The following is a 26,494-nucleotide window of genomic DNA, read 5'->3' as shown; positions in this document are numbered from 1 at the left end:
CTTCTGAAAGTTATCCCAGGGGTTCGCACGCCCAGAGAGCGATGGAGACGCAGGGGCTCGAGGCGGGGGAAGATCCTGGCGTTTTATCTCAGGACAGCAAAATGATGGAGAATAGCAGCGGGCTGCTCAACTACTCCCGGCAGGATGCCGGGCGGGCGGAGAGCGCCTTAAAACGGCCGGCTTGGGTACCTTTTACTCTCGCGTCCGTCCTCATCTTCACCATTGTAGTGGACATCTTGGGCAACATCCTGGTCATCCTTTCGGTGTATCGGAATAAGAAGTTGAGGAATGCAGGTAAAAATGACCCGGGAGCCACGTGGGGAATGGAAACAACTCTGAACTTTTCCTCAGCAGTGAACCAAACTCAGTTCTCACTGGATTTTCTCCCCTCAAATTCTTTTGGTCCAGAACAAAACTTACAGATACATCTTTCCCCCTCTTTGGTTGCCTCCCTCCCCATCTACCTACCTACCTACCTACCCACCTACCTACTTACCTGTCTTTGTGTCTATCTGTCTATGTGTGTCTGTCTGTCTGTTCATCCGTCCATCCATCTACCTGCCTTCCTATATACTATCTACCTACCTCCTTACCTCCCTACCTATCTGGCTTTCGGTCTATGTGTCTGTTTATCTGTGTCTGTCTGTCTGTTCATCCGTCTACCTGTCTACCTATATACTACTCACCTCCCTCACTCCATATCTATATGTCTGTCTTTCTATCTATCTATCTCCGTCTATTTGTCTGTCCATCTGTCCATCCGGCTACCTGTCCACCTATACACTACCCATCTACCTACCCACCCACCCACCCACCTACCTACCTGTCTGTCTGTCTGCCTGTCTGCCTGTCTGCCTGTCTGTCTATGTCTGTCCTTCTGTCCATCCGTCCATCCATTCATCCATCTACCTGTCTGCCTATATAGTACCTACCTATCCATGTGTCTGTCCAACTGTATATCTGTCCATCCATCTACCTGTCTACCAATATGCTACCCACCCACCTACCTATCTACCTATGTACCTACTTACTACCTATTTACTTACCTACCTACCTATCTATCCATCCATCTATCTCATTTATTTATTTTGCCTGAAGGCTTTTTGTAAGAGTTCATAAGTTTTAGCAGTTAAGCATTTTCTTTATAGTGTCCAACCCAAAATGCTCTTTTGGAAGCAACAGGTAGTTTTTTTAGACTACCAAAAAGAAATAACCATTACATTTTAGTCCAGCTGGTTTCTATTTCCTGAAAGAAAATTTCTTAAAGTTTCTATTATTTTTTTAAAAGTTGTGGAGTTCATTAGACTGTTAGGGGATACACATTACAGCAAGTTTCTAAAATAACTTATTCTACCCCAGGACTCTGTTATCTTTTTTTGTGAGTCATGGACACCTTTGGCAGTCTGGTGAAACCTCTGGACCTCTTTGCAGACTGATGTTTTTAAATGAAAAAAATATATATTTGATTGCAAAGTAAACCAGTTATATTTGTTATCAAATTATTTTTTTAAAATAAAAGTTTATGGATCCCAAGTTAAGAACCTTTGATCTAAACTATTTCCACAATTTGAGATGTGTATTTTAGTCATTTGACTTGAAATATATCAGATGTTAGCAGATCTTAATTATTAATACAAGAAAATGCAATATTATTATTAATACAAGAAAATGGCAGAAGAAACCATGGAGGCCAGGAATTCTGTCATATTTATTTCTATTTTCTCTCAGTGAATAACAAATTCCCACTGAATAAATAAATGGGTGAATGAATGACTACAAAAATCCAAAAAATGGTTCATGGCTATGCAAATTAAGTACCCATCTTTTTGGTTTGTTCTTTTGAAACAGTCATGGTTGTGTTAAAATCCATGTAGTGCTCATGAATAATTTTGCACTTGAGTTATAACTGTTTTTATCAGTGAGAAACTGAGGAGAAAGGGTTTTTCAGGTGAGTTTCTTCAAACCACTCGACAAGCAGAAAAAACTAAATATTTTAGCATCCTAGTTTGGCACTGTACACTGATGCAATATTTGCCCATTTGTGAGAGAATCATACAAGTGAAGGCGTTTATGTGTCTACAAATCCAACAGATCTTTATTAAGTGCCTATTATGTGCAAAGCACATGAAATAATGTTGGATACAATAATGTTGACCATCTTGACAGCTCTTTTGATTAGCTTTAAATTTAACTAAGCACTTCTTTGTTATCTCAGTTGAGCCTTACAAAAACTCTCAGAGGTAGGTCTTACAGATATTCTTAACTCCATTTTACAGATGAAGAGACTGAAGCTGAGTGGGACACACAGCTGAAGGGAGATTTGAGAGCAGGTCTTCCTGACTAAAGGTCCAATCAATATCCTATCCCTTACTTACACCAGGCTGTCTCTTATAGAGACCAAGATGTAAATGAAACATCTCCTGCCCTCAAGGAGTTACATTCTAGGAAAAGATGACAGAACATGTAAACACAAACACACACACAAAGCATATAAAGACAATACAGGACTACTAAGTAGGGACATTAGGGGGTTGCTTCATATTTGATGAGGCACCTGGATTGAACTGTGAAGGAAGGTAAAGTTCTGAGAGGGAAATTTGAGAAGGTATAGGCTGCATTACAATTATAAGGGAAAGGTCTGTGTGAATTCAAAGAATTGAATGAAAGAGTATTAAGTTCAGGAATGATTAGTAGCCAAATACAGCTGGTACCTATAATTTTATATTCAATGCACCTGGGATCTTTTTGATATGGGTGGCTTTTATTTTTGTAGATTATAGCTTCAAGACATCTACATCCTCCCATATTCCCCCCACCCTAGGAGGTCTACCCAGTATGGAAAAGAGAAAACAGAATTTACTCTCTTAATTGGGTATTAATTAATTAAACCAAATCAATCAGGTAATTAAATTAAATTAAATCAATTAATTAAATGTAAGCTCCTTGCAGACAGGAATGATTTATCGTATTAGGGAAGACGTTGCCAATGTGAGCCCTAAATAAATACTTGTATAATATTCTGAAGAGTCCAGGGGCTTCACCAGTCTGCCAAAGTGATCCATGATGCACAAACAGGTTACAAACCTCTAGCCTAGAGATTAAGTGCCCACAATCATACAGGCAGTGTGTACCTGAGATAAGACTTCAGCTCTGGTCTTCTTAGTCCCAAGGCTAGCTTTCTATCCACTGTAACACACTGCATGGAAAATTGTACCTTCAAAAAAAAAAGCCTTAACATTTTCTATCCAACTTTAATCACATTTTATTCAGAAGCTTCATTATGAAATATTTTCTAAATTACAATAATGATGCTACTGGGGAACAACATTAAATGGCATTTTGATGAGGAAAGTTAGGGGACATGTACATCTAGTATTGCCTCCCTGGGACTTTGCCTACAAATGTCTCACTGGTACTTTCTGGAATGATCATTTTTAATGATATCCACAATAAAGAGAACTTTTCACCCGGAGGACAGTTTGTAATATGGTTTTTAGACAGATGTAGTTATTTTATGTGACTCACCAAAGACTATCATGTAAAACCTTATTGCTTTTCACTCTCTTTATTCCTGCTGGATTTATTGTGTTGGCAATATAGATAGGCTGGGGATAGAGAAAAAAAGAGAAAAAAACTCTGACACCTGGCTTTAGAATTTGAGATATGATGTCATTTTATTTTTGAAAACTAATGTTCAGCATGTTGGTACCTGAAATTTTATTGAAGAATCAAGTTTAATTTCCTCTTCTGCTGCTGCTTTTTGTACTTTATTCTAAAAGAGGATGATTACATCAGGGTGACATCATGACTTGCAATGAGGGAGGGCTGTGCAAGGTCACCAACCTCACTCTCTCTTCCAGAGCTATTTGGGTCTAGTGGAAAGATAGATATCAGGGTGACTGGATGATGGCTCCTTATGTTCAAGGCAATTGGGGTTAAGTTACTTGCCCAAGGTCACACAGCTAGTAAGGGTCTGAAGTGAGATTTGAACTCAGGTTCTCTCAACTTCAGGGCCTGTGCTCTATCCACTGCACCACCTAGCTGCTCAGTTAGCTTGTAATTTTGTAAAGGAAAACCTATATAAAGGAAATACGTCAATATATACTTTCTTCCTGTAATTTTATGTAAGAGTCAAATTTAGTCTTCTTCAAACATGGGAGATGAGACCATTGTTTTGTTTTTTGTTGTTTAATTTAAAAGGAATTTAATTAAATTTTCTTTGTATGTGGAGGGAAACAATAATATCAGAAACAATAATATTCCATTACCATATACCACAGCTTGTTTAGCCATTCCCTGATTGATGGGCATTTCTTTGATTTCTAGTTCTTAGCCACCACAAAAAGAGCTGCTATAAAGATTGTTGTACAAATAGGTCTTTTTTCTCTTTTGGGGGATGTCTTTAGGATATAAACCTAGCAGTGGTATTGCTGGATCAAAGGGTATGCAAAGCTCTATAGCACTTTGGGCATAGTTCCAAACTGCTCTTCAAAATGATTGGATCCCTTTGCAACTCCACCAACAGTGGATTAGCATCCCAGTTTTCCCACATACCCTCCTATGTGAAAGGGATCCCTTTTAATTTTTTCTCTAGTTGTCTTAAAATGAGTTCGTCCTTGAAATTTGTCTAGGTTAGAGGATCTTAATTGTATAAAAGCAACATGATTTCCAGTGTTATTTGTATGTTTTCTGGAGTAATCCTTGGTAAATCATTGGGTGTGGTCACTAAATGTGATGGAGGGTTCTTATTTTGATGAGGTGGCCTTTTCCTTTTCATATTTATAGTTAAAGCCATCCCACTCAGAATAGATGCATCAGATTGCTTCAAGACATTTTCATTATTATTTAACTTTTTCTGCCTTTCCTGTTACATTATACTGTCCCAAAAAGCATTTTTGTTTTTCAAATTAATTTAAAAGAACCCCCAGAAAAGAAGAAAAATATATGCTGATCAACTGACTAATTAAAATCTAGAACAGGAAATTACATTAGGTAAACATAATAATAATAAATGTGGCATAGTAGATGGAGAGCAAAAGTTGCATTTGTGAAATATACTGACTGTGAGACCCTGGACAAGTCAATTAATGTTTTGTCCCTCCAGGAAATGGCAGAGCACATGTAGCTGTATATTGGCAGAGGGATTTCTCTCCCTGGGAGTTCTATATGTCAATGAAATCAAGGTTTGAATAATAATTAATATTAATAATGATGTACTCATCTTCACATTTAACATTAGAATGGGTTAGTGAAATAACAACATTGCAAAAATGAATAGCTGTGGAAAACTTGAAGTACTCTGATCAATGCAATGACAGGCTATGATTCCTACCTCCTGATGATGATTTATACTACCCACCTCCTGAACACTCATATGTAGAACGAGGCACATGCTTTGGCTATAAACCATGTTTATTTATTTATTTTGTTATTTGTTTAATTTGTAATTATTGGTTTATTTATTGGTTTTTTTTCTGACTATGCTTATTTGTTACAAGGGTTTTATCTTTCTTTTCTAGTATGAGTGGAAATGGGAGGGAGAGAAAATAAAAGTTAATTGAAAAAAATAATATTTAATGATAAAAATGATTAGCAAATAGAGGAGCCAGTTTGTGGGATTGTTTTCTCTTTGGAGACCATTTAGAACAAGACATAATCTATTGGCGGTTGGAACAGAAGATTAGGGCTGCCTTCAGGAATGGCCAGGATAGAGTTTTAGATGTCTTACCAGTCCTATGATTTAATTACTTAACATCTAAGCTAATGCTATCTTACTCTTTTTTTTTTTTTTGGTGGGGCAATGAGGGTTAAGTGATTTACCCAGGGTCACACAGCTAGTACATGTCAAGTATCTGGGGCCAGATTTGAACTCAGGTCCTCCTGAATCCAGAGCCAGTGCTATCTTACTCTTATGTCTCATCATGACATAGAGGTGATACTGGGTTCTTTAAGGCTGTGGCTAGTAGAACATAAGCCCTGAGAGGAAAGACTCTGACAAGAGATTATCAATATTTCCCAAGGACCATCGGGGCTAATTATGCCAGTGGGATGAATGCTAAGGTGATGAACTAGTTTGCTATGGCCAACTTTAGGAAAACAGCATCGGGTTGAACTCTATAATGGTCACTGTTTTGTGTGTCTGTATGTACCCTCTATTTTACAATTCCTCTGAACTTTTGAAAAAGTGTATTAGTTCAAAGGGAATTATATTAATGGCTCTATTAGTATAATGATCTGAAAAGAAATTGACCATAATTACCTGAACTGAAATGGAACATAATAAAGAGGATGAAAGTCATACACACTGCCTGCGACATTATTTATAATTGTGTTTTAAAACAATTTTTTTTGCTATAAATCTGCATTACACTATTTTGACATAGTAAAGTTTGGGCATGAATTTAGTGATCCAAAGAGAATGTGCTTTTAAAGCCTCATTTCTTTATCATTTCCATGTTTTTCAAAACCACACAAAAATGTATCCATCTAGAGTTATGTAGTACATGTACAATTTAAAATATAGTTAATAGTTTTATTGGTAATTAAAACTAATCTGCAAAATAGGTATAGTTAGCATCACTTATTTGGGGTTACACAGCTGATTTTTTTTGAAAGTGTGTTTTTATGAGAATTCTATTGAAAAGTATATTTTGATGGGGAAAGTCATGTTTCTTTAGCTATGTTTCTTTCTTTATTTTTGGTAAGGCAATGAGGGTTAAGTGACTTACCCAAGGTCACACAGCTAGTAAGTGTCAAGTGTCTGAGGCTGCATTTAAATTTAGGTCCTCCTGAATCCAGGACCGGTCCTTTATCCATTGCCCCACCTAGCTGCCCCTAGCTATGTTTATTAATGTTATAATGTACTTCTTTAAAATAATCTTTGCTTGGTGACATTTTCCAACTAGGGACTTTATGAATATAGGACAACAGGAAATTTCGTTTGATTAGTCCCTAGATCACTCTGGGTTTCTCCATTGTCTTTACAATGTCCTCCTTGGTAGTGTATTCGTTTGGTTATGTTATACTTCCCTTGATAGATTGTAAATGATTGAGGGCAGGGTTTTGTTGATTTTTGTATTTCTATGTCCAATACCTAGTGAAGTGCCTTGCACACAGTAGATACATAGTAAATATTTTTTAAACTGTTGAATTTTTCTATTTTTAATTCTGGAACTATGCAAAACGACCATATGTCAGATTTTTATAAATTCTGCCAATATGGAAAGGTCTTATCTGATGTATCTGATTCCTTTGAAGATTTGTTTTATTGTTCTTGTCATTGTTGTTAGCCTTATGCTAAGGGTAGGCAAACAAATATAAAAATGAAAGTCTTTACCCTCAAGGTGAGCACATTCTAAGGGGAGGAAAAAAACAAATAAATGAGTCCAGAGTGTCCCAAAAGTCTTAGTGCAGTTTTAAGCCATTAAAGCTTAATCTGCACTGTGACTTTTGGCACCCCTAATAGATGAAAGATATATACAGAGAAGATACAAGGTAACCTTAGAAGAGAAATATTGGTGGGGTGGGCAGTGACTTGGAAAGATCTGCCAAAAGTAGTATTTGATATGAATCAAATGAACTCAGGGACTCTAAGAGACAAGGTGAAGAATAATTGCATCGTAAGATTGGAAACAGCCAATGCAGATGTGTGGAGATGGAAGAGGGCGTGTCCGGTGTCAAGAATAGCAAGCAGACCAGTATGGCTGGATTGTAGAGTGTAGCGGGGGAGGGGGGGGGTGGAAATAAGGTGTAAGACAAAGGTTGGGACAAAGTTGTGAAGAATTTTAAGTGCCAAACAGTGAAGTTGGTATTTGATCCCAGAGATAATAGGGAACCTCTGTAGCTTGATGAGTTGAGGGGGAGTGGAAGCTAACATGACCAGACTTGGGTTTTAGGAAAAATCACTTGGTAGTTGTGTAGCGAATGGAGTGGAGTAGGGAGAGATGAAACAGAAACTCCGATGAAAAGGCTATTGAAACAATCCAAACTGTGACTGGACTAGGGCATTGGCTGGGTGATAGGAGAGGGGAAAGGAAGGGAATAAGCATTTATATAGTGCCTACTATGTGCTGGGCACTGTACCAAGCACTTTATACTTTCTCATTTGATTGGAGACAGGGGACATATATAAAAAATTTTGTGAAAACAAAAATTATAATATTTTGCAACTGATTGTGGGGTGAATGAGTGTGAGAAATCAATGATGCCATCCAGTTGCCATTGCCTTGACCCCAAAGACTTTCCTCAATAAATCCCCTAAATAATATCTTTACAAAGTACCCCCATGCCTCCCCCAAACTCAACATTAATGATTAACAAAAAAGAAAGACATGGTTCTTAGTTTTGGCAGCATGTTATTAGTATTCACCATTTTATTTATCCAATGTTTTGTTGCCTTTTCACGTTTATTTAATTAGTTGCACTCCTAGCATATTTTTTCTTGGGGCTTAGCTTCACCTTGCATTATTTTATATGTCTGTTAAAAATAGTAAGATTTAATCATACATTTTCTTTTACATCAAAGAAATGTCTAGATATCCTTCCCCAAAGCACCCAGTTATCCTTCCCTTTAAACAATGAAACACAGCTAAGAAAAACCACCTGACACTGTGCCTCTGTGTCTGAAATAGTATACAACATTAAAAATGTTTTAAATTTTATTTGTTATATATAATTATATTATATATCAAACATAGATATAATATAAACATATACACATTTATGACATATATAATGTAAATTTTCTACATTATTACATTTAGCTATACCTAGATATATTCTAATACATATAACTTAGTATTTTAAAACCTTAAATAACTGTTTTATAAATAATATATACATATAAATTTATATAAATAATTTATATGACAAATTTATTTAAATATAATTACTATGTAAATAAGACCTAAATAACTCATAAATGTACAACATATATATTTATGTGTGTGCTTATAAATGTACCTCCTGTACCCTTCCTAGCACACCCCTCCTCCACCTTTCCAAAATAAACATTTTTATTTATATTTTTTGTTCCAATTTCTATCCCTCCTTCTCTCCCCAAGGCAGCAATCTGATATGGGCCATACATATATGATCATGCAAAATATCATCATATTTGTCACTTAATGAAAGAATGTGAAAAATAGCATTCTTCAGTCTGTTCCATCAATATCACTTCTTTCTTTGAAAGTGGATAGTACGTTTCATCAATATTTTTTGTCTTGGATTGTCTTGAATCATTGTATTGTTGAGAATAGTCAAGTCATTCACAGTTCTTCATCGAACAATATTGCTTTCTCTGTGTAGTGTTCTCTTGGTTTTGCTCATTTCCCAATACATCATTTCACACATGTCTTTTTTCATACATGTCTTTTTTGAAGCATTTATTTTTTCAAATAATTTATACAGTATTGGGATTAATTGTTCTTTAAAAATTTGATATAGAAATCTATCTTACCCTATAAGGAAGTTCAAATAGGGACAGTGATAATTGAAGGGGGAGGGGGGACTGATACAAGGGAGGAGATATTGGGGAAGGCAGTGATCATAAGTAAAACAATTGTGGGAAAGGAGAGGTGGGGTCAGAGTGAGAAGGATAACTATAAATGTGAACACATTTAAAGCAGAGTGATACATATGGGGTAAATGTAAAGAGTTGAAACAAAATCTATTATGCTTCAACTGAAGCAAAGAAAGCAGGAGTAGCAATTATGATTTCAGACAAAGCAAAAGCAAAACTAGATTTAGTTAAAAGAGATAAAGAAGGAAACTATATTTTGCTGAAAGGTACCATGGACAATGAAGTCATATCAATACTTAACTTATATGCACCACGTGGTATAGCATCTAAATTTTTGAAGAAGTTTGAATGAGTTGAAAAATCTCCAGGACCAGATGGATTCACAAGTGAAGAGTATACAACATTTCACACTCAAAGTCCTCTATGTCTCTACTGAAATGTAAGTTTTCCAGTCTTTTCTCCAAGGACCATGATTGGTTGTGATAATTCTTCAGTTGTTGGCTTCCATTTAGAATTCTTTTCATTTATATTATTATAGATGTTGTAAATGTTGTTCTACTTTTTTGTGATGTGTGTCACTTCAAACAAGCCTTTCCATGTTTCTCTGAATTCCTTACATTATTATGAACATCACAATAAAATTACATTATATCCATATACCACAATTGGTTTAGCCATTTCCCACTAGATGAGCAGCCACATTGATACCATTTTCATTGTTTTTGTTTCTCTTTTTGCTACTGAACTCCAAAGAATTTGGCCACGAACATTTTGATGCATTAGATATATCTTTCTGTTATTTTCCTCCTTGCCATTTATGCTCAGTATAAAAAGGTATTAACAGTTTATTGACTTTCTCACATAGTTCAAAACTGATTATCCAATTTGTTGAAGAAATCCAAAGGTATAACAACAATCTATTAGTGTTCCTGACTTCCTACATTTCTCCAATATTGCCTGCTTCTTTTATTACCTTTCCAATTTGATGGGTCCAAAGCAAAACCTCACAGTCTTCTTAATTTGATTTCTCCTATTTTTAGTGATTTATGATATTTTTCATATGATAATTTATAGATTGTATTTTTCTTTTGAAACCTGGCCCCTATATGTGTGTATGATATATGTGTCTATTATATATATATATATACAATGTGTATTATGTATACATACATATATAACATGTGCGTATGAATGTCCTTTGTGTCAATTCGCTATAGATTTTAGGTGTCAGATTTAAATGAGACATATTTAATGTGAGAATTTTTCCCACTTTCTGTACTTTATTGTAATTCATTTATGCAAAAGTATTTAATTTTATGTAATCAGTATCCTCTTTTTTGTCTTTTTCCTCTCTTCTTTCCCATGTCTGGTTAGGAATTATTACCCTATCCATAATTTAAAAACATAATCTTTGATTCTTTAATTTCTATGTTGTGGTTATGTACATTATTTGGTGACCTGGAATTTATTAGGGTATGAGAGATAAGATGATGATCGAGACCAACTTTTCACCAAATTTCTTTCCATTTTACCCAAATGTTCTTGTCAAATAAGGAATTCCTTTGCTAATAGTTCATATTCTAAATTGCTGTAAGCATTTGTTTCTACGTCTCATTGTCTCCTCTGCAGATATACTTTTCTGCTTTGCATCCAGCATGAGATTGTTTTGATAGTGCTTAGCTTTCCTCATCTTGATTTTTTTTTTTGATGCTCTCTCTTAATATTCTTGACCTCTTATTCCTTCCAATCAATTTGGTATTTTTTTGGTGCAATTCTGTAAATCATCTCTTTGGTAATTTGACTGGTCCAGAGAACAGTTTGATTTAACAACCTAGGAAATAAATAGTTCATTAACATTTTCTTATGCAATGAGAAAAAAATTTCTATTTGGAATTCAAAAGAATGAAAAATCCACTCTGTTCAGCAAAGTGAAATTTTAGAAATGCATTTGATATAATAAAAATGAAATTAATACTAAGTAAAATTAACATGTTTTGTAACCATCTTTTTTTCTAGGCAATATATTTGTGGTAAGCCTGGCCATCGCAGACTTGGTAGTGGCAGTCTACCCATACCCCTTGGTGCTTACATCTATATTTCACAATGGATGGAACCTGGGATATCTGCACTGCCAAATGAGTGGTTTTCTGATGGGTCTGAGCGTCATTGGATCCATCTTCAACATCACTGGCATCGCCATTAACCGTTACTGCTACATCTGCCACAGTTTCAAGTATGACAAGTTGTACAGTAACAAGAATTCCCTCTGCTATGTGGTTATCATTTGGCTTCTGACATTTGTGGCCATTGTGCCCAATTTGCTGATTGGATCACTCCAATATGACCCCAGGGTCTTTTCCTGCACATTTGCACAATCGGTTAGCTCGGCATATACAATAACCATTGTGACTTTCCATTTCATCACTCCCATCATCATCGTTACCTTCTGCTACCTGAGAATATGGATCCTTGTCCTTCAGATAAGACGAAGAGTAAAACCTGACAACCAACTTAAACTGAAACCACACGATTTCAGGAACTTTTTGACGATGTTTGTGGTCTTCGTGCTTTTTGCCATCTGCTGGGGCCCTTTAAACTTCATAGGTCTTGCAGTTGCCATCAACCCTGTTAAGATCATTCCCAGGATTCCAGAGTGGTTGTTCGTATCCAGTTACTACATGGCCTATTTTAACAGTTGCCTTAATGCCATTGTATATGGATTATTGAACCAGAATTTTCGAAGAGAATACAGAAGAATTATAATGTCCCTTTGCTCAGTGAAAGTCTTTTTTGTGGATAGTTCTAATGATGTGCCAGAGAGAATGAAAAGCAAACCCTCTCCTCTGATGACCAATAACAATCAAATAAAAGTAGACTCTGTGTGAAAAGAGGAACCTTGCTGCGGCTCATGGATTCATTTACTTTTCTTTATGTGCACAGCCATAGCTAAGCATTCTCCTGAGAAGCTGATCCTTGACTCAGGAAACCTTGAAGAATCATATGGCAACCATATTCTTAAACCAAAACGGAAGAAGCATGAGACTTGAAAATTGGCAGTATCTTACAATACTTAATATACCCTGCTTTACAGTAAAAAAAAAGCTCATGTCTCTTCCCAAATGTTATTACTATATACAAGTCATTCCCTAATTGATAGTCAAAGGATTTGAATAGGAAGTTTTCAGAAGGAGAAATCAAAGTTATCTATACTCATATGAAAAAAAATGCTCTAAATCATTATTGATTAGAGAAATGCAAATTAAAACAACTCTGAGGTACCACCTCATATCTATCAGATTGGTTACTACAACAGAAAAAGAAAATGACAAGTGTTGGAGGGGATATGGAAAATTGGAATATTAATGCATTATTGGTGGAGTTGTGAACTGATCCAACCATGGTGAACAATTTGGAACTATGCACAAAGGACTATAAAAATGTGCATACCATTTGATCCAGCAATACTACTACTAAATCTGTATCCCAAAGAGATTAAAAAAATAAAAGGAAAAGGGCCTATATGTACAGAAATATTTATAGCACTTGTTTTCACGGTGGCAAAGAATGGGAAATTTGAGGGGATGCCCATTAATTGGGAATGGCTGAACAAGTTGTGGTATATGATTGTGAGGGAATACTATTGTGGTATAAGAAACAATGAGGGGCAGATGGGTGGTGCAGTGGATAGAGCGCTGGCCTTGGATTCAGGGGGACCTGGGTTCAGGTCCGGCCTCAGACACTTGACACTTAACTGGCTATGTGACCCTGGGCAAGTCACTTGACCCTCATTGCCCTGCAAAAACAAAATCAAAAACAAAACAAAAAAGAAACAATGAGCAAGATGCTTTCAGAAAAACCTGGGAAGACTTACATGAAGCGATACAATATGAAGTGAGCAGAACCAGGAAAACATTGTACACAGTAACAACAGTATTGTATAATGATTAACTGTGAATGACTTAACAATTCTCAGCAGCTCAATGATCCAAGACAATTCTGAAGGAATTATGATGAACAATGCTATTCACCTCCAGAAAAAGAACTGATGGAGTCTGAATGCAGATTGAAGCATACTTTAAAAAAAAACAAACAACTTTCTTCATTATTCTTTAAAAAATGTTTTGGTCTGTGTTTTCTTTGGAACATGACTAATATGGAAATATGTTTTGCATGACTTCACTTGTATAATCTATATCAAATTGCTTGCCTTCTCAATGAACAGGGAAAGGTGGGGGGAGGGAGAGAATTTGGAATTCAAATTTTAAAAAATTAATGTTAAAAATTGTTATTATGTGTAATTGGAAAAAATATGTAAAATTTTTTAAAAAGAAAAATGTTATTTCTTCAGACTCAAGAGACATTTTAGAACAAAAATACTGAAATAGACAACAAATGTTTTAAAAATTAAAAAAATTAATACCTGACAGGTGTTCACGATTCGACTGATTCGCACCTTCCTAAAATTTTCTTCTAAACCGAAGAAAGGACATGATTCATTTTAAAATGAAGGAATGAGAAAGAGGGAGATATGTGATGATTGATTCTAATTGCAGTGACTATGACACACAACGTCATAGTCGATTCCATTTGGTTTAATTCAACAAAATCTTTATTAAACACCTAATTATATTAGGTACTTTGCTAGGTACTGGGTTTACAGAGATAAATATGGCATAGTCCTAAGCCATCCTTGATTGTATCAGGTAGGATCAATTTTAAAATATCAGTAAAATCAGTTTTTTTTAAAAGACATATACAAAATAATGAGTTCAGTGATTTTTCCCTTTCCTCTGGTAATACTGCCCTCTTGGTGGAGCTATATGTGATTATAGAGGTTTGATAACCTTGTAGTAAGAAAGTTTATACATTTTGTAAGAACTAAATGTTTGTTAAATTGGTCCTTGAAATATTAGGAAGACATTGCTTTACAGTTGTGTCTGATGTACAAATTATTGGGCTATTTTAGAGACAACTAATTATTTCACATGGTTGCCTTTAATCAATGTCAATCAATGAATCCATCCATTTATCTAATGCCACTTAAAAGAGATGAGCCTAGTGATCTACCCAGGAAAAAAAACAAGTAGATGAATAATGTGTATTACTAGATTACAAAATTCAGTTGGATTGTACCATTTAGCCATCTGAATTGCTCCTTCAGTAGATATCTCTAAGGTAAGGCATTGAAGATGAACTGTGAATGAGGCTCAGAATTACATGGGAGAGTGGGCTGCATTGCATTGGAGAAATTGGGTAGCATTCTCAATGGTTCCCAAATTTTTCTTGGCTATCTGTTTCTTTTTTAAATTAATTAATTAATTTACTTTTGGTGAGGCAATTGGGGTTGTGACTTGCCCAAGGTCACACAGCTAGTAAGTGTCAAGTGTCTGAGGCTGGATTTGAACTCCGGTCCTCCTGAATCCAGGGCTGGTGCTTTATCCGCTGTGCCACCTAGCTGCCCCTGGCTGTCTTTTTAACAACAGTATTCTCCTGCTATTGATACTATATAGCTGTACATCATAGAACATAGTGGGGACAGAAGAATCAAAATTATGGGAGACCCACAGGGCAATAGAAAAACCCATGCTAACCATAGGGAAGCTGCAGCATAATATGAAGAATGATGTGTATGTGATATATACGCAGCATGAAGGACACATATGACTGAAAGAGAATGTGGGCAGGTCACTTAGTGAGAACATAGGATAAACACATGGACAGCCCAAGTGAATGGCACTGATGAGATATCTAGAGATTTTCTGTAAATTGAGCAGACCTTGTTTGGAGGACTTTTTAAAAATAAAAAGATGTGGAGAAGAAACACACCAGAGGAGAAAGTGAGGATGAATTGTGATCCATACCTATGTCCACATCAACAGATCAGTGATTCATCAACATGTTGGCCCTAAGTCTTTGAATGTTTGGTTTTAAAACTTATGGGTTGCTTGACTGAAATGATCTTTTTTTCAGATGAGGAAACTGAGGCAGAGTTAAGTGACTTGCTCAGTGTCACACAACTAGTAAGTGTCTGAGGTCAGAGTTGAACTCAGGTCTTTTGACTCCAGGCCCAACAATCTATATACATAAAAACCCATTTCTTTTCTTGCTGAATTATATTTATTATCACATTAAAAATGAGAACTTTGTGAACATTAATGTATTAGAAAAATGTTAGTTATGATCAATATCATCATTGAGGCATCAAAGATATGTAGAGGTAACTTGGCTAGAAGAGAGAGAAATGCCCTCAAAACCAGAGAGATCTACATTCAAGTCTTTGTAACCCTGGACAAGAAAATTCAACACTCGGTATTCTTGACACTTCACAGGGATTGTAAATTGCAATGCAGGCACCAATTTGCATTGATAGAGAGAATCTCCTCATTTGGGAGTGATGTATTCCAAAGATATCACAGGTCCAGTTTCTATTAGAGATTCATGCACATAGATGCATATATGCATATGTGTATGAAAGTGACACATATACATAGATATGCATTGACTACATATATTAACTATATTTGTATCTATATAATATAGGTACAAAAGTACATATTTTAGAGTTTTATCTACATACATACCAACTGCTCATAAACACGTGCTTTCATGTATACATACATATACACACACACACACACACACACATATATATATATATATATATATATATGTATGTATGTGTGTGTGTGTATGTACACACAGGGAAGGAAAGGAGAGGGGAATAAGATTTTTTAGAACAACTATCATGTGCCAGGCACTGTGCTAAGTGCTTTACAATTATGCTCATTTGATCCTCACAAAAAAAAAAAAAATTGCGGTTGATGCTGTTAAGGCCCTCATTTTACAGTTGAGGAAATAGGCACATTTGTTAAGAGACTTCCCCAGAGTCACACAGTTATTAAGTATGTGTGGTCAGATTTGACTCCAAGTCTTTCTGACTCAATACTCAGTGTGTCAACTACTGTACCATATGTGTTTACTAATTAGGGTAATTTTTCAGCTGTTTATTTATATGTCAAGGCATGGTCATTTTTGAATTTTTAATGCATCATGTTTACGTATTTATAATATATAATATTTATATTATGGGTATACCTATAGTGAAATGTATAATTTTTAAATTTTTATGACAGTATTTGTCTACAGTATAAGGGTTGGCCTCATGTCCTTTAATTCTAGGCTTGAGAGATTTATGTTCAAAGATAAATACAAGGAATGAATTTCAGTAGGAAAAAAAAGACATTTCAAAAGAATTTTAAAAGATTTTAATGTGGGGGCAGCTAGGTGGTACAGTGGATAAAGCACCGGCCCTGGATTCAGGAAGACCTGAGTTCAAATCCAGCCTCAGACACTTGACACTTACTAGCTGTGTGACCCTGGGCAAGTCACTTAACCCTCATTGCCCGGTCCCCCCCCAAACCCCCCCAATATTTTAATGCAATGTTTTCTGATATACTCAAAATAACAGTATCTTATCTTGGCTATATCAGTTGCCTGCTTCTATATACAATTAGCCCTGTCAGAGAGGTATCCTTGTCTTCATGGAAAGTTCTCAACATTGCATCACCATAAGCAATATTCAGTTTATTTTTTTTAAATGAATTTTCAAGACAGTCTGAGTTCTTTAATTTGCACATTGTAAATCATTTGAATGGCCAGAATAATATTGGATCATGAAAGAATGTAAGATACCTGGCTATTTCTCCTGATGTAACTATAAAAATAGAAGCAGATGTCTTTGGGATGACCAATTATATAAACTGGAGGATATGTAGCATTATATAAAATATAAGCTATTAATATAATATTTCTTGACAGTGTAAGACATGTCCATAGACCTAAACTTCTCTTGTTGCTAGAATCAAATTAGAAAGCACATTTTAAGTAATTAATATTCATTGAATGAATGGTTTTAACAGTGTTCTATAAGATGATATGAGGGGCAGCTAGGTGGCACAGTGGATAAAGCACCGGCCTTGGAATCAGGAGGACCTGAGTTCAAATAAGCCTCAGACACTTGACACTAGCTGTGTGACCCTGGACAAGTCACTTAACCCTCATTGCCCTGAAAAAAAAAAAGATGATATGGAAATAATATAGCCTGATCTTGTTGTTGCATCATTTTTCAATCACTCCCGACTTTTTGTGACCCCATTTAGGGTTTTCTTGGCAAAGATACTTGAGTAATTTGCCATTTCCTTCTCCAGCTCATTTTATAGATGAAGAAATTGAGGCAAACAGGATTAAATGACTTGACCAAAGACACTATTAAGTGTCTGAAACTAGATTTGAACTCAGGAAGAGGTATCTTCTTGACTGCAAGGCTGGCATTCTATGCACTATGGTGCCACCTAGCTGTCTGAATAGTCTTATAAGGGTTGTTTATTATCTGTCTTGAACTGACTCACTGTAATTCAGTGCTAGAGTATGTATGAGCAAAATGATTTTGGATCTCTTTTGAAATTTCTCTGTTATAGTGAGAAGCAAGAGGACCCAGAACACTTTGTTATGAAAGTACAGGAAAGCTTGCATTACATTATACATTAATATGTAAAGTCAGTTAAAAATTAAATAATAATGATTATGATATATGAAAACTAGTATTTTATCTGAAGACAAGCTAGTCTCCAATGGCTCTTATTGATTCTTTCAACTATATCGAAGTGCTAGGTTTAATGATTTTAGCATGACTTTTAGCTAAAAATCTCTATCCCTTGTTAGAAATTTCCTACAATGTGCCTGAAAGGCATAAGTAATATCTATAGTATGTTGCATTTAAATTCTTTGTGATTCATGTCAGAATCTAAATGTAGGGAGTCAAGATCTGTCATAAAGGGAAAAAAAGAGAATACAAAGAAAATCACTGGAAGGGTTAGGAAGTGGTCAAAGATGTAGTGGCAGGCATTATCATCAAGGATAGCTTGGGAAACAGACTTCTAGAGATCACTGGAAATGCTAATAACTAGCTGTGGGAGGTGAGAAGAGGAGACTCACAGGAAGGCTGTAAGAAAAGAAAGGTAGAAAAAACCCATAAAATTTTGTTGGATCCTCAAATGATTCAATCAAAGAAATTTTGGCTCCATTATTAGTGGGAAGAATAAAATGCGGGTCTAAAATCAGGCCATATTCTTTGTTTTCTCATCGCTGTTTTGGTAACATAGAATCTGAAAACATTTCTAGAAAGCTAAAGTGATACAGAACAGAGTTTTAGGTGGCAGATCATCCAATGAAAGCCTTTCATTTTATAGACTAAGCCTCAGGTCTTCCATTTCCCAGTCTAGTGTTGAATACCACACTACCTCAGTGATAGTTTTTTCAGTAGATGCTAATGATTCCATTCTTTCAGTATAGACTATACCATCCAGTATAAACACTGAAGTTATTTATAGGCTTTGGAAATCCAAAGAAATTAATCCACTTATAAATTTATTTTCAAGCCACTTAAGGGAGGTAGGTGTTATTCTTACCTCCATTTCACAGATGAGGGAAGTGAGACATGGCATGCCGAGTGTCACACAACTACTCAATGTCTGAGGCTGGATTTGAACTTAGGTCTTCCAAACTCTAGGCCCAGCATTCTATGTCCTATGCTACCACCTAGCTGTCTCCTATGTCTGATATAACATTGACAACCAGATAAGGACACTTTTCAATTCCTATGCTTGATTCTAATTGTGCTGCCACAATAAATATGTCGCTTTTTTGTGACAAAAGCAAAGGATTCATTATTCCTTAAGCATTTTTACCTTTATAGTGATCCAAATAATAAAGTTCTAGAATTGTAGGACTGGAATGGATTGTAGGGATCATTTAATTGAATTTACTCATTTTATATTTTTAAGAAAATGAAATCCAGAGATTTGAAATTAGTTGCTTAAGTTTGTACAGCACTAGAGCCAATGACTTCTGACCCTCGGCCCAATGATCTCACCATTAGCAGATTGATGAAGGAAAAATTAAACACATTTACTTATTTGTAGTTACACTTAATGTTTAGCAGGTAGGAATATATTGAACTTAATTTTATATGAGAAAATCCAATATAACATACTTAAGTTCAAAAAATAAAAATTGTGGCAAATAGAATACAATGAAAATTATACCCACACAGTCAAACACATGCACACATACATATATATGTATGGATGTATAAAATTTCCCCCCAATTACATGGTGAAATAATTTTTTTATTTAATTAATTTTTTTTTTGTGGGGCAATGAGGGTTAAGTGACTTGCCCAGGGTCACCCAGCTAGTAAGTGTCAAGTATCTGAGGCCGGATTTGAACTTCGGTGCTCCTGAATCCAGGACCTGTGTTTTATCCACTGTGCCACCTAGCTGCCCCCAATGGTGAAATAATTTTTAAACATTTTTTTAAGTTTTGAGTTCCAAATTCTATCTGTCCCTCCTTGCCCTCCATTTCCTCCCACCTCACTGAGACAGTAAACAATCAGATATGGGTTATCCATGTGAAATCATATAAAACCTTTCATATTAGTAATTTTGCATAAGAAGACTTGAGTAAAAGAAAAAGAATGAAAGATAAAAAGTGAAAATAGCATGCTTCAGTCTGTTTTCAAATAATATAATTTCTTTCCCTGGAGGCAGATAGTATGCTTGCTTCTACCATTGTATTGCTGAGAATAACTAAGTCGTTTACAATTCTTCATTCAACAATATTGCCGTTATCGTGTACAATATTCTGGTTCTGTTAATTTCGTTTTGCTTCAGTTTCATGTAAGTCTTTCCAGATTTTTTGGAAGTCATCCTGCTTTTCATTTCTTATAGCACGATGATATTCCATCACCATCATATATTCAGCTTGTTTAGCCATTCCCCGATGGGCATCCCTTTGATTTCTAATTCTTAACCACCACAAAAAGAGCTGCCATAAATATTTTTGTACAAATAAGTCCTTTTATCTTTAATACTTTTTAAATGGATAGCCCAAATTTGTAATCTTTGTAATCCTAGCAACTTTCAAAACAAAAACAAAAACTCATATGGCTTCATTTCAAATATGCAGATACAGGTAAACAGGATGACACACAAATTAATTCAATTGTCCCAGAGATCTTGAAAACTGGAGACAGATTACAAAGAATATAAATATATAGCATTCATAATATGTAAGTAAGAAAGAAAAAAACAGCATTAAATCCACTGAAATGTAACATCATCAAGTTTCCAGACTATAGTAACAAAGACATGTTTCTGCGTACAATAAATTGTCACTTATTTAAAATTACCAATTTGAATTTCATAAAATTTTCCTATGGAGCAGATAAATGACAGAAGCTTGAATATGGCATATAAAACTGTAGAGACCATAGGAATTAAACCCCAAATCACTCTCTTCACAAGGTTATACTCTCTTTAGCAAAAAACCCCCAAAACCCAACTATATTTAAAAATCAATTAATCGATCAATTCACAAAGAAAATGGTGAGATTCTTTATAGCTTTTGACTTATACAAGTAATAGAGGCTTGTAGGACAAAGAGAACAAAGTTAAGGGTCTTTGGAAATTTGGGTAATTGATGGAAGTGCCTTTAACTCTAATTAAGTTGGTGCTATCTCACTGCAATCATTATGATTTCTTACGTTTGGGGATCTGTACCTATATCAATATAGTTACTTGATCCTAAGGAGGTCATTGACCACACGAAAAGATCCATCTGTGCACAAATGTCCCTGCCAGCATATTTATGATACAAAGAACTAGAAGCAAAATATGTACCCAAAGGTTGAGAAATTACCAAACCTATTATGGTATAGGAAGATAATGGAGTATTACACATGATAAGGAATGAAGAGAAGCCATGTGACATAGTGGATAGAGAACTAGCTTTGTGGTCAGGGAGTACTCGATGGAGGCAGCTAGATGGTTCAGTGGATAGAGCACTGGGCCTAGAGTCAGGAAGAACTGAGTTCAAATCCAGCCTCAAGGCCTACTAGCTGTGTGACCCTGGGCAAGTCACTTAGCTCTGTTTGCCTCAGTTTCTTCATCTGTAAAATGAGCTGGAGAAAGAAGTGGCAAACTACTCCAGTATCTTTGCTACAGCAACTCCAAATAAGGTCACAAAGAATTGGACACAGCTGAAAAATGACTGAACAGTAACAACAAAAACCCAACTCATTTCTAAAATGGAGTCTTTTTTCCCTCATGACAAAAAACAAAAACAAAAAATATAAGGTAAGTAATGCAAATGTTACTGTCCCTTTTTAACATCAGAGAAACTTGAAGCTCTGAGAACTGAAGAGACTTGCTGAGATCCCATAATCAGAAAGTGTTAGATTTAAACTTCAGTCTTCCTGGATGTCAGGTCAAGTGAAGTTGACTTCGAGTTCATTATATTCCATTACCTCTCATCAAAATGAGATGAAGAAAAAAAAAATACGAGTATTTCTTAAACACTAGAAAAACTGCTAAGATCAGAAATATAGTTTACAATAATGACTAAATATATTAAATAGTTTTGCATCAACCTACAATTTGTATAACAAAAATGAAAATAATTTTTAAAGAAATAAAGGAAAATAAATAATTATAGTGATATTTAATGTACAGGGGTCACCTAGGTGGAGCAGTGGATAGAGTGGAGTCAGGAAGACTCATCTTCTTGAGTTCAGAGACTTACTAGCTGTGTGACCTTGGGCAAGGTCACTTAACTTTGACTTAGTTTCCTTATCTCTAAAATGAGCTGGAGAAGGAAATGGCAAACCACTCCAGGTTTTTTTTTTTCAAACAACAACAACAACAAGAACAGACCCAAAACAAAACCCAAATGAGATCATAAAGAGTCAGACAGGACTGAAAAATGACCGAACACAAAAAGCATAACAAATACAATTAAAATGACAATATTACCCAAATTAATTTAAAGGGTTAATGACAAACCAATGAAAATTCCAACGGACCATTAAATATAATGAACTATATATGTGTGTGTATGTGTATGTGTATTGTGTGTATGTGTAGGTGTACGTGTGAGAGAGAAAAAATATTGCCAATAGTATTATTAATTGGAATTAAGAAAAAACAAGGTCAAGGTAAAATAATCATATTTCTTGGCTTCCAGTTATATTATAATGTAGCATTTATCAAAACTACCTGGAACTGGATTTAATATAGAAAAATTTGTAACTGAGACAGAATGAGTAACTTAGAATTACAGCTAATGGTATTTAATAAACTTGTGTTTGATAAATCCAAGTTCACAAAATATTGGGAAGGAAAACATTATCCAAATATAAATAATTTTCAGACTTAAAAAGCAAAAATTGGTATTAGATCCACATTTCACACCATATGCTGTAATAAATTCTAAATACATGAATTATAAAAGTAATATAATTTAAAATAGCGGGGCAGCTAGGTGGCACAGTGGATGGAGCACCGGCCCTGGAGTCAGGAGTACCTGAGTTCAAATCCAGCCTCAGACACTTGACACTTACTAGCTGTGTGACTAGTCACTTAGCCCCAATTGCCTTACTAAAAAAAAAAAATGAAACAAATAGCATTAAATGTTTTTCAGAGTTGTGGAAAGGAGAACATTCTCACCTATCAAACAAATACAAGATATTGTATTCAACAAAGCATTTAAATTGATTTGATAAATTAGATAGGAAACAAAGAGATAAAATTTGATAAATTATATTGCACATAAAAATGATGCAAAAGAAGAAACAGATTGGGAAAGAATTTTTCCCATAAATATATTCAACAAAAATATCATATACAAAATAAATAAATGATATAAATTTATAAAGTACATTCTGTTTGTTAATGGAGAAATAGCTAAAGGATATGAACTGATAGATTTCAAAGAAACACAAATTAGCAATATACCAGAAACATTTTTCTAATGATCAGAAACATGCAAAATAAAAACTCTGAGGCACTATGTTGTAATCATTAAATTGGTTACAAGAAATATCTAACAGGATCCAAAATTGTTTTTGACAGGCTAGAACAAATATAAGATGACATTTAATAGAGTAATGTGAAGTTCTTCACAGAAAACAAGTGTTTAGCATGAAGGAGTTGATTGTTCTGTTATTCCCTGTTCAGACATCTGGAACTCAGTTCTGACCATATTTTAGAAAGAACATTTAATAAACTGGAGCATGCCTAGAGGAAGGTGAGATGTACAGATACCATACCATGAAAAGATGGATTAAGGGAACTGATGAAATTCAGCTTTGGAAATTGAAAATTTGAGTTGGTTGGACATGACATGAGACTTCAAGTATTTTGAGAGGAAACATGGAAAGACTTTTTTTAGTTGGCACCAGAAGGAAGAACTGGGAGCTATGAATGAAAGTCCCAGAGCGACAGATTTATCTAAAGTGGTCCACCAGTCGAACCTCCCCAGGAACAGAGATTACAAGCTTGAGCCATCACACCTGGCTATGTTTACCCCCCTCAAATTTCTTTTTAAAATCTTGTCAAGTCACTGTTCTTGTTGATGTTTATAAAGTTTAGAGTGAAAGCATTCTCCTTGCAGCCCCGCAATTCTAATGTCTTCCTTCTTTTATTCTGTTTATTCTATCTATAACTTGCTTCTTAAAATTCGTTTATTTGTTGTCTTCCTCGTTATATTATGAGCTCCTTGAGTACAGATATTTTCTTTTGCCTCTTTCTGTGTCTCTAACACTTAGCACAGTGCCTGGTAAAGTAGACAGTAAACTGCCTGACTGGCAATGAAGCGAATTATAACCAAATTGAATCCCTATCTGCTTATATATTCTGGTAAAGGAGAAGCAAATAACTGAGCAGTCGTCTTATCTTGGAAGAATGAAGGGGATCCAGATATGGGTCAATGATTTCTAATAAAAGAATCCGTACTTGTATTTTTTTTTTTTTGCAGGACAATGAGGGTCAAATGCCCAGGGTCACACAGCTAGCGTCAAGTGTCTGAGGCCACATTTGAACTTAGGTCCTCCTGAATCCAGGGCCGGCACTTCATCCACTGCACCACCCAGCTCCCCCCCCCCCCGCCCCATAATTGTATTTTATAGTTTTTTCATCACTGTAACTGAAACATTTTAAAGTGATGGATATAGCCATATAGAAATATTTTTAATTAATATTTTAAATATGTGTGCATGTACATGTGGCATTCATTTAGTATCTGTGCATTTTTAATAGTTTTTAATAATAATAATTGTGTTACATTTATTTTAACTCATGTTCTTGAGACTGGTAGGCTGCACGAGTGCATTCTTATAATAGGTAAAGAACCATTTAGATGTTATCTTCTGTTTTTATGGAAATATACTTATTATGTATACCTGGGATATGATCAATGTGGAGTCCCAAATTAAAATGTTGATTTATCTTGCAAATTATAACCATTTTTGGTTTTTACATCTACATTCTTGGCATTTCACCATGGAGCTGATGTTCTAAAATTCTGATAGCACCAAGTGTCTTGTGACTCGCTTTCTTGTTCCTACTCAGTCATATCAGACTCTTCATGACCCCATTTGGGGTTTTCTTTGCAAAGATACTGCAGCAGATTTGTCATTTCTTTCTCCAGCTAATCTTGTAGATGAGAAACTGAGGCAAACAGGGTTAAATGATTTGTCCAGGGTCACACAGCTAGTAAGTGTATGAGGCTAGATTTGAACTCAACATGACTCTTTCTGGCCCCAGGCCCAATACTCTACCCATTACACCACCTAGCTGCCCCAACTCATTTACACAGAACAGAAAATATTGGCCAACTCTGTGATACTGAAAAGATGACTTTATAATGTTTGAGGACCTAAGCACCTAATTGTACTTGTGGCTCTGCTTTCTGTGATGGGCTCTTAGAAAATACTGCATGTTTCCTGAAGTGGGGATTCACAATGAAAGGAAATATACTCTTTGGAAGCACTGAAGTGATCCACATTCAATGCCATTTATATCTGAGTGGTTTACCGCTTACCCACTGACCCCATCCACTCTCAATGCCCTAGGAAATTTATAATCTAAACACAATCTCTATAAATTTTACGGGGAATAAGAGGACAAGAACAAGGAAGAGTTCCATTATTTCATTAGCTTTATGAATATCTAAATGCTGGGCTGAAATTGGCACTTAAATGTCCCTGAGATTTCTGAAAAATGTTCCTTGACTTTTATTATCTCCTAATTTAATCCTTGGGAGAGAGAGAGAGAGAGAGCTATCTTGGGTATTAAGGCTGGTTTTTGACAAGTCAGGGAAGGTAGAATATCATCCCATGTTGTCCTGAAGATAATTAATGTGAAATTCTTTAAACTTTTAAAGTGCTAATTGTTACTTTCTGTTATTATTTATTATAGGATATTATTTTTTATTTTTGGTAGTGTCACATTTATTTTCTCATAGACTAGGTGTGGCCCTAAAATTAAAATCTAAACATTTTGTTGTTGTAAGAAAAAAATTATATTTTAAAAAGTGACCTATGACTTGATACCTTTTTGTTATGGGCCAGGGTACTTCATTTGAATGAGCCGAGGTACCTCAGAAGTTTTCTGGGGTAAATCAAAGAACCTTTTCCTTGAGAAACTAAACCAAAGGACAGATACACCTAAAGAGCTAGCTCTAGGACCACCACCAGTCTCCCCCACCCCTCAGGAGAGATGATTAGGTGCGGCTGCTGCCTTTGTGCTGTGAGGGGGAGAGATGGCTTGATAGATCCAGAGCCGCCCCTCACCCAACTTCCCCCAGCCACCACCAGTGGATGGGTATACTTTGGTTCAAGACCCAAAGGCCCAGAGCAGACATTGGGACTGGGACTATGGGCTGGTGTAGGGAGTGCGTTTATACCATCATGAAGCAATCTGCAAGGGAAGAATGCTCTCCAATCAACTAAGTGTAATATTAATTGCAACACAGCAAACCAGCCAAATGGAGAAGGTTTCAGCACCCTGGGTTTTGCTCTTCCTTTGTCAACTCCACATTGCTTTACAAGCCATGGAAGAAAGTTCCAGGGCTGACTGA

The 26,494-nt window shown here is 35.5% G+C and overlaps 1 protein-coding gene across 1 annotated transcript; it reads left to right on the top strand.

Annotated features, from left to right (window-relative positions):
- Window positions 1-41: 41 nt before the first annotated feature.
- MTNR1A (melatonin receptor 1A) lies at window positions 42-12,405 on the top strand. Its single transcript, XM_043973046.1, has 2 exons — window positions 42-294; window positions 11,537-12,405. Exons 1-2 carry the CDS (start codon window positions 42-44, stop codon window positions 12,403-12,405), a joined length of 1,122 nt encoding a protein of 373 aa, XP_043828981.1.
- The last annotated feature ends 14,089 nt before the right edge of the window (window positions 12,406-26,494 follow it).

The sequence above is a fragment of the Dromiciops gliroides genome, chromosome 6 (genome assembly GCF_019393635.1).
Source record: "Dromiciops gliroides isolate mDroGli1 chromosome 6, mDroGli1.pri, whole genome shotgun sequence".
Classification (NCBI taxonomy): domain Eukaryota; kingdom Metazoa; phylum Chordata; class Mammalia; order Microbiotheria; family Microbiotheriidae; genus Dromiciops; species Dromiciops gliroides.
This window is presented reverse-complemented; position numbering and strand designations above follow the sequence as displayed.

What these genes read in the sequence shown, in the direction of transcription:
- MTNR1A (XM_043973046.1), top strand. Translation starts at nt 42, where the DNA reads ATGGAGACGCAGGGGCTCGAGGCGGGGGAAGATCCTGGCGTTTTATCT. An exon ending in TAAGAAGTTGAGGAATGCAG is followed by an intron (nt 295 to 11,536) that starts GTAAAAATGACC and finishes CTTTTTTTCTAG; the next exon opens with GCAATATATTTGTGGTAAGC.